Source organism: Hemicordylus capensis, chromosome 1, assembly GCF_027244095.1.
Source record: "Hemicordylus capensis ecotype Gifberg chromosome 1, rHemCap1.1.pri, whole genome shotgun sequence".
NCBI classification, from domain to species: Eukaryota; Metazoa; Chordata; class Lepidosauria; order Squamata; family Cordylidae; genus Hemicordylus; species Hemicordylus capensis.
In genome coordinates, this window is record NC_069657.1 from 200,268,370 (window position 1) to 200,277,370 (window position 9,001).

General features: G+C 47.0%; 1 protein-coding gene across 1 annotated transcript; it reads left to right on the forward strand.

Moving 5' to 3' along the window:
• Positions 1–461: 461 nt before the first annotated feature.
• On the forward strand, positions 462–2,972 carry HOXD8 (homeobox D8). The gene is made up of 2 exons (XM_053276113.1): positions 462–1,355; positions 2,178–2,972. Exons 1-2 carry the CDS (start codon positions 770–772, stop codon positions 2,474–2,476), a joined length of 885 nt encoding a protein of 294 aa, XP_053132088.1. The 5' UTR covers positions 462–769; the 3' UTR covers positions 2,477–2,972.
• The last annotated feature ends 6,029 nt before the right edge of the window (positions 2,973–9,001 follow it).

Below are 9,001 nucleotides of genomic sequence, written 5' to 3' on the forward strand. Positions count from 1 at the left end.
TAGTGCTTCTAGGACGTGGCCTAAAAGATAGGCGAGAGCTCTGCCCAGCGGTTGTCCCCAGAGCAGTCTGTCTCTTTTACACACCCTGAGGATGAAAACAAGCACAAGCAAGACGGCCAGCCAGCAAGCCTGGGCCTTCCTCAGCCTCCTGGACCATGCGGGACAGCTCCCCTCCTTTCTCTGGGCCCGATCGCTCCCTCTTTCTCTCGGCTCCGTGAGTTCCAGAGGCATCTGCGCCTTCCCAACGAGCGCTCACACCGCTGGTGGGGGGGAATGGGCTGGGGGCGCGCGCGCCCGCTCGGCTGGGCAACCGGTGGGGTAGCTTTGGCTGGCTGGCTGGTTAGCTGGGAGGGATTTTTTTATTATTATTATTTTTGGTTGGTTGGTTCGCTTTCTGCCTCAGGAGGTGAGTGTAAACCGAAGCCAGCGAGCTCCCCTGCCTTGCCCTGAACTCCCGGCCCATGTGAGTGAGTGTGTGGCGGCGGGGCTGCCTTGTGTGTGCCTAATAGGAAATAGTAAAAGCAGTGAGGCAGGTCAGTCGGCGAGCGATTATATCCCAGCCCTGGTCACCGGCGCGTCCGCAGAGCAGGCGGCAGCGGCGGCGGCGGCGGCAGCAGCAGCCTGGCTGAGTAACTGGGGAGTAAGCGAGGAGTAGCTGGGCCAGAGGCGAGCGGGTGGTGGGCCTCGGCTGGCCCCGCTGCTGCTCCTCCTCCTCTCGCTGCTGCTGCTGCTGCTGCTGGTGGCGCCTCCGCTCGCCCCCCGCCCTCCGATGAGCTCCTACTTCGTCAATCCGCTCTACTCCAAGTACAAGGCGGCGGCGGCGGCAGCGGCAGCGGCGGCGGCAGGAGGGGGCGAGCCGCCCATCAATCCCGCTTACTACGACTGTCACTTTGCGCCCGCTGCGGCCGCCGCCGCCCTGCTCTACGGGAACAGCGCTGCGGCCGCTGCGGCAGCCGCCGCTGCCGCCGCCTCGGGCTTCTCACCACCGCAGCCCCCTCCTGGGCCCGGCTCGGGCGGCAGTGGCCTGGACTACTATCACCACCACCTCCAGCACCAGCAGCAGCAGCAGCACCACCTGGCCGGAGGGAGCCCCTCCGCCTACCAGCCGCCGCCGCCTCCTCCTCCTCCACTGGCCCCACAGGCCCCCTGCGCCGGCCTGCCTTGTCCAGGGGAGCACGCCAAGTTTTACGGATACGATAACTTACAGAGACAGCCGATTTTTACGACACACCAAGAGGCCGAGCTGGTCCAGTATCCTGACTGTAAATCGTCCAGTGCTAATATTGGCGAGGACCCAGAGCACTTAAATCAGGGCGCGTCTCCTGCTCCCATGTTTCCCTGGATGAGACCACAAGGTTGGACTGAGGCGAAATTCCCTTCCCTTCCCTTGCAACTGAACTTTCTTTCTTTCTCTCTCTCTCTCTCTCTCTCTCTCTCTCTCTTTAAGTTGAAATGGAGCCTTGCTGTGACTCATTCTTTCTTTTTCCAAAATAAGTCAAAATAAAGCCATTTCCCATAGTAGTAACAGTAGCTGTGATAACAGTTTATATTACTGCTCCATGAATTCAGACAGATTTCAGATTTATTTATTTCTCTTTCTTTCTTTCTCTTTCCCCAATAATAATATTGTTGTTATTATTATCATCGTCGTCGTCGTTATTATTATTTAGCAACATACGTCATAGAATCTTAACCTCTCCGATAAGCCATTCCACAGTTTATTACTGTGGGATCCACAAGTGTTTTTAATTGTGGGAGTCAACAAAAACACACACAACAAACAAAGAGATGATTCTTCAGAATTAGAACTGCTTTTCTTCAGCAGGGCGCTGTTTCGGGGCGCAAGCCACACAAGCAAGCCCTTACACACTCCGGTTAATCCTACATATTAATCCTACATTTAAATAGATTTAGCCTGAATTAAATCTGAAAGGCAACTGGATTGACTATAGGAACCTGAGCCCCTGTATGCTTACTGGGAAGTAAATGCCCCTGAGTTCAATGAGGTTTAATTTCTAGTGCATCAGGTAGATCCCTCGTGGGACTTATTTCGGTGTATAAGTGTTTAGGATATGGTGAAAATCTAGAGCAGCTGCTGTAGTGTGTGTCTTGCTTTGTTTTGTTCTTGTTTTTTTGTTTTTTTTTTAAAGCAATGCGGTGCTTTTTGTTCCAAACAGCAGCTCCTGGTAGGCGGAGAGGAAGACAAACATACAGCCGTTTCCAGACTCTAGAGCTGGAGAAGGAGTTCCTTTTTAACCCTTACCTGACCAGGAAAAGAAGAATTGAGGTCTCCCACTCGCTAGGACTCACCGAGAGGCAGGTAAAGATCTGGTTTCAGAACCGAAGGATGAAATGGAAAAAAGAGAACAACAAGGACAAATTCCCGGCTGCCAGGCAAGAGGGAAAGGAAGGAGGGGAGGCCAAAAAGGAGGCCCAGGAGAATCTAGAAGGAAGAGCAGAAGGCCCAGCGAATTAAGCCGCTACTGCTACTGCTTCTCCTCTTCTTCCTCCCCCTCCTCCTCCTCTTCTCCGAGCCTTGGCGAAGGACAATGGAGGCCTTTGGCCGAGCACCATCACCGCTGCTCCAGGCACCTTTGTTGCAAGGGTCCTACCCTGTCTTTTACGCTACCTTCTGACATTTCTGTGCTAGATGAGAGTTTATTTTATTTGTTAATGTCCCGGGCAGCCTCGGGGGAGTCCAGGCTGGCTCCTGTTGCTGAACCTCTTTCCCCGCCCTTCACCCAGGATTTGATACTGAAAGCTGTATGTAGCAATTTTGTACGTGACTTTCTACTGGGAATTTCTCTTTCGGTTCCAAGGACAGACCGCCAGGCCTACCCTGCTCTAGAAAGCGAATCAACCAAGTGCACTTGTACTCGCTGAAACTTTTCCTTCCCGCTTATTTCTTGTAAAGTAAATTAATTAAGAAATGTGATTATTTTTTGGGGGGGGGAGAAACTATCTTTATGAAGCATTGGCCTTTAATTATCAGCAACTGATTGAAATAAAACCAACACGGTTCCAGTCTAATAGTCACGGTGTTCCGCTGGTTTTTCTTCTCTTCGGCTCGGTCTGGTTGAGTTAATCCAAAGCAGAACTGGCCGGTTCAACCATACTCCTGAATGCATGGCGGTGGGGGGCGGCGGGGGGCGAAGGCCTGGAAAAATTCGACCCAAGTTGTTCCAAGTGAGCTAGACAGGGTTCTGTGACGCAAAATGCCAATGGCTTTGCGGCGGTGTGTAAGTGTTCAAGGATAGAGCACTGTTTCTTGCCAGTGAGGAGGAGCGCTCTCTAGGATATTGCCTTCGACTTTGAGCGTACAGAATCGGTTAGGGCACAACGCCAGTGTTGACCAATGAATGCCCTTCACCTTAGAGGAATTGCTTTGTCTATGGGGAGCGGGAGGGAATGTTGGGCCTTCAATTATCAATCTGGAGGGCCCGATCCGATTTACCAAGGGAAACCTGATCCTGTACGGGTGACCTGGAAATGAAGTGTCCCCAATGATTTCAATGCACCTTGCTTCCATACGTTTGTAGGTCGGATGGGCCCACTGTTTTCAGGGGTGTTTCTTCCCAGAATAATGTAGTTCGGTTTAAACCTTGAAAATCCCCGCGCCGAAGTCCGTACCCTTGATACATCATGGCCCCGATTCATGGAAAGCCAGTCGTGCTTAAGTCCCATTGAAAGCAATGAGGCATGTCACGCTGAACTAACCCTTCCTATTTATTTTAATGGGACTTTGTAAAGACAGCGATTTTCTAGGTTGGGGTCCAAGGCTTCAGTTCTAAGCATACGCACTTGGGAATAAGTCCCGCTATAATCAGTGGGGCTTACTTCCCAGATATACAAACAGCCCCGCTGTACATGTGATAGCAAGCTCATTAAAATGAATTGAACTTCCAAGTTAGACGTCCAAAATTTGTTACCATGGAAGCTCTAAAGTTAAGAGTAGAACACCACATTGCTAGATGACTAGGGACACCTGCTTCTAGTTTGTCCTGGTTTTTGTGAGCTTTCCAGGGGCATTTGACTGACTGTTCTTGGACAGAGTGTTGGCCTGGATGGTCTTCTAGTTTGATACAGCAAGGCAACCCATCTGTTTATCCATTGTGCTGTTCTGTGACATAACTGATAACACATGTGTGTATGTTGTTTGGGTTAGGGAGAAATTGTCTTTCAATTGACAACCTAAACTTTAAGGATTTTCACGGATGTTTATGCTATATTATGAAATCTCATCATTCTTACTGTTAATATTATCATAACTTTTAAAGTTTGATTAAGTATACTATGGATATTTATATACTGCTCGTCTATGCAGATAAATAAATAAATAATGCTGGCCTTCAGGATGAGGTAAACTTCTCAGAGCAGTCCTACCGAAATTAAATGTAAATTCAATGGGTCAATTATCTTGAGTAATTTTTTCTCATAGTGTCAGTCATTGATTATATAACCTAATAATAATAATAAATTAAAACTATCCAGACAAGAGAATTCACTCCAAACTTCCTCCCCACCCTCACCCACCTTAACTGTTTTATTTAGCCTAATAAAGCAAAAGAGAAAAAAAAGATAATAAATAAAAATAAAATAAATCTCATACACACACATCATAAGTTTTGGTTTCACAACATGACCTCCATTTTAACTTAAGTCTATTTATTCCTCAGATTACAAAGCAATTCAAAAACTCTTCCAAATCATTCAGAATATCTCATCAACATCCCTCTTGTGATAAGTTACCTTGCAGTCACATTATCATATGCTGCCCATCTTGACCAATAATTTGAGACAAGTCTGGTTACACCTAATAAAATGTTGTTATGGAGTAAGAATGGAAAGAACTGCCTAGATAACAATAAGAGTAGTAATAGTAACAAGTGGAGTAACAGTATTTGCATGCTATCAGCAGCCCTGGCAGGTCTCCACCAGGTAGGTCAGCATTATTGTCACTGCTCTTCAGCCTGGGGTCTGTCGCTCGGAGGTAGCGGCTTTCTTAAGACCATCTGTGAGACTTCCATTACCAGGCGAGATTTGAATGAGATTTGAGCTGATGACTCATAGAAATCTCTGCAGTTCATGTTCTCAGCCACTACAGGATACCAGTACTGAAGGAGCAGTCTCTGACATAACTGTGGATGGTGAGAAGCCTAGAGCATAGACAGGGTTAGTTTTGTCATCGTTTCCACACATTTTGCATAAAGCTGTTGCGGATAGCCCAGCATAGAGATAGGGACTCTCAAGACAGGATTGAAGATGGTCAGGTTCTCTGCTGCATTGTGGCCAGTGTGTACAATGTGTAATTGGGGGCTAAAGCTTCATTGGCAGTTTATAGAAACATAGGAAGCTGCCTTATACCAGTCAGACCCTTGGTCCATCTCGCTCCATATAGTCTTCACTGATTGCCAGTAGATCTCCAGGGTTTCAGGCAGGAGTCTTTTCCAGCCCCATTTGGAGATGCCGGCGATTGAATTTGGGACCTTTTGCATGCAATACAAATGCTTTGCCCCTCAGCTAGAGCCTCATCCCCAAAGGTGTGCCACCCATCACTGATCACACCAATCACTCCATCTCCCATTACTGATCACGCCAAGAGTGGTTAGCTTCAGCAAAGTGGCTGTGTAGACCTTGCTCTGGACCCCACTTCTAGTGGGTTAGATGTGCCTAAATGACTCTAGATAGAGTCCAATGTCTGTGTCAAATATAGAGAGATACACACAAATATTATTTTATGGAGTGACAGATGAAGAACGACACAGAACTATAGGGGTTACGTGCTTACTTGTTTCCCCCCCTCTTCTGGCTTGTACCTTTTTACACCCAAAGGGCTTTGTTTAACATGATGCTCTATAACGATTTTCACCACCACCACCTCCACCACAAAAGGGCATCATTCCGGTTTCAAGTGGCAGCAATGAGAGCGGATCCTCAGGCTTGACTTTGCCTGCAACCCTGCGCAGAGATGTTTCCCTTCAAAGGGATTGTTGAAGTTGCTTATCTGCGCATGTGGGGTGGCAGCCTTGATTGGAAATCCATGTGTCATATCTTCACATTGTAGGGCAAATAAACCATGGGGATTTTCCTGCCCATGTTAAGAGGTGGGCTTCTCTGCCTTAAGACACTGAGATGCTTAAAGCAAAGGGTCTTCTTGCACAAAAAGCTTGGAAGAAAGGCCTTAGCATGGTTTTGATCTCTCTCTCTCTCTCTCTCTCTCTCTCTCTCTCTCTCTCACACACACACACACACACACTTTTTTGAAATGATCCATACACCGAGGCTTCAATGGAATTCCTATTCCATTGCTTTCTATGGGACAAGTCGGCAATGTTTACTTAGAAATAGGTGCTATCGTGCTCAGTGGGACACGTCAGGAAAGTGATCATGTGACTGCAGCTTTAGTCGCCTCTCATTTTTGTTGGATTGTGCCCGGCGTAGGCAGAACCGCAGAAACCTGGAAAGACACGCCTCACCGCCAGTAGCAAACCATGTCCTGTATCTGCGGAGAAAGAGAATTCTCAGAAGCAAAGCACATCACTCTTGCTCATTTTAATACTTTGGTCTTTTATCCTTGTAATCCTTTATTATTGGCACTGGATTTTTGTTTGTTTGTTTGTTTTTAACAGTTGTATTGTTTTCATTTGAATAATATTTTTTCTCGACAAACCGCTTTGAGAACTTTTGTTGAAAAGCAGTATATAAATATTCGTTGTCCTAGTAGTTTTCAGCATCAAATTATTACAAATTATCACAAGGTGCCAAACAGTCAGAAACCCCAACTCCTTTGCTCCCCTCCGTTCACCACCCCCATGACCCTTAAGCCGTCCTCCTGGGTCCACCCCCACATCCCCTACCAAACTGGGGAAACAGAAACACAGAAGGGGGTAGAAGGAAAGGAGGCTGGAGGAGCAAAAAACAAAAATTCCATGCAACTGCTGGGGAGTGCCTTGACACACCAAGGAGAGTTTTTAATCTTGTTTATTTATTTATTATTACGTTTTCAATGGAAGTGGTATAAAACTTACACCTGTGCCCATTGTTACGATTTACTGTCTGCAGTAGTGGTCTATGTTTTGTCTGCTCATACCAAACTCCTAGAAAGACTACCATTGTACTCCTGTGCATTTTTCGTAAGACAAGTAATAAATACACCAGATCTGCTTGCTTTTAATAATAAGAATTTATAAAATCTGGAGGGTCTCTACTGCACTAGTAGGTGGTTTCACTGAGAAGCGGGTGCTATTCAGTTTTGTTTTGTGTTGTTTTTATGACCTGGGGATCCAGTTCTTTTCATGATGTTCATGTAACTATGAGCAATTGTATAAGCTTTCTTTGAAACAGACCTGCTTGGAAGAAAGCAGAAGAATGTAAAAGCAGAGGAAAACAGCAAAGCTTATACCTATAATTTCCTAGCCCCTCCCGGTCCGAAACACATTCTTTGGACCGCATTGCATCAGCAGCGCCCTCGTGGGCTGGAAACATGTAGACTGGGAGGAACTGCGGCAAAAACTGTGAAGCAAACAATTTGGTGCATGAATTTGCATAAATGCGGCAAACCGTCCTAGTGGTCAGTCTGAGATTCATTATGCGGATCTAAGGCAAGTGATTCTCCAGAAACCTACATATGGGGAAAGTTCTGTGCCTTTAAAAAAAGGGGAAAAAATTACATTAAACAATGTTGACATTATTTACAGAATCAACATTAAACAATGTAAATACCTGTTGAAAAAAATTAGCAGAATATCAGTATCTTTGCTATAAACAGTAAAGCTTGGTTGCTAAAAAGTCATCCAAGCGCAGGGAAAGCGGCCATTTTTGAACGTCTCAAAACAGACAACCCTTTGCTATCAGGAAGGTTGCATATATCCATTTCTAATTTCAAGACTGAATTCAGACTTGTGAGGAAAGACAGTTGCCTTTTTGTCAGAGCCCCCCTTCCATTCGTTACACATTGGTTTGCTAGTATGTTCTCCTGAAGGCATTTTAACCAGTGTATTCCTCCACAAATCCTCACTTCTCCTGAATAGCAATTTTCTGCAGCCAAGCCCACCACCGAATCCGTAGAACTTGGTTCTTTATTAGCAAGCGGCCATTTTGGAAAGGCGCTGAAATTCAGCTGACGGGAGCGGATCTACCATCCTTCCTACACCTAAAGTATTAGCAGTCGCACTTGGGAGCAGATCTCAAGCGGGGCTCAGGCTCCAAAAGCGCTAGAGGTATAGTTGTTCAGGAGACCGCTCTTACAGACGTATCCCACAATATATATTTAAAAAACCCTATGAAGGAATTCGCCCTGTAGAATGGCGAATTTTGGTTTGCGGTGTAAGGAGCGCCCAGCAGGTAATGCAGGCTGGGCTCGCTTCCTTCAGTTGATCCGCGGAGAGCTATACATATGCATGGATCTTATGAGCACCCCAAACCAAACCCTTTCCTTAAGCCGGTTTCTGGAGCCCTTCACTGCCAAATGACACCAGTGGGTTCAAGTCACTGGCACCATTTGGTACATGGCTCACTCGCAAAGTGCACAGCTTCAGCAAAGGCCAACAGCTCGATTTTAAACACCGATGCAAGTGGCGCCGCGGCAGTCAGCCGGACTTGTTTCTCTGTCAGTAGGCTTAGGGGTGCCGCAATTGAGGAAACAGGAATAAACCGCAGTGCTTGGATGGCAGCGAGTGCACATTCTGAGACAGCACTGCGGAGGTTGTTCTCGGTGAGGCTCGTAAGGCCGCCGCGTAGGTTAAAGCTTGGGAGGAGTCAGTGTGAGTTTTTCAGGCCACGTTTCGTCTGTCTTCCTCTTCTCTGCCTTCTAACCGCGAATCCCATTTAGCGCCCTGTCACTTGTTTGGCGCATGGAATTCCTCCCTCCTCCTTCTCCAACCTACCAGGGGCTTCCCAGCCAAAGTGGGGTTTTACTCCTCCTGTTCCATCCTCAGGGCCAGGAGATCTTCGAGGCAGGCCTCTCTGTAACGAGGAAGACATCAATTTGCACAAGCGGGTG

Excerpts from the sequence above, each read along its gene's own strand:
- HOXD8 (XM_053276113.1), top strand. The coding sequence starts at position 770 with ATGAGCTCCTACTTCGTCAATCCGCTCTACTCCAAGTACAAGGCGGCG. Across the intron at positions 1,356-2,177 it reads TCCCTGGATGAGACCACAAG|CAGCTCCTGGTAGGCGGAGA; the intron begins GTTGGACTGAGG and ends TGTTCCAAACAG.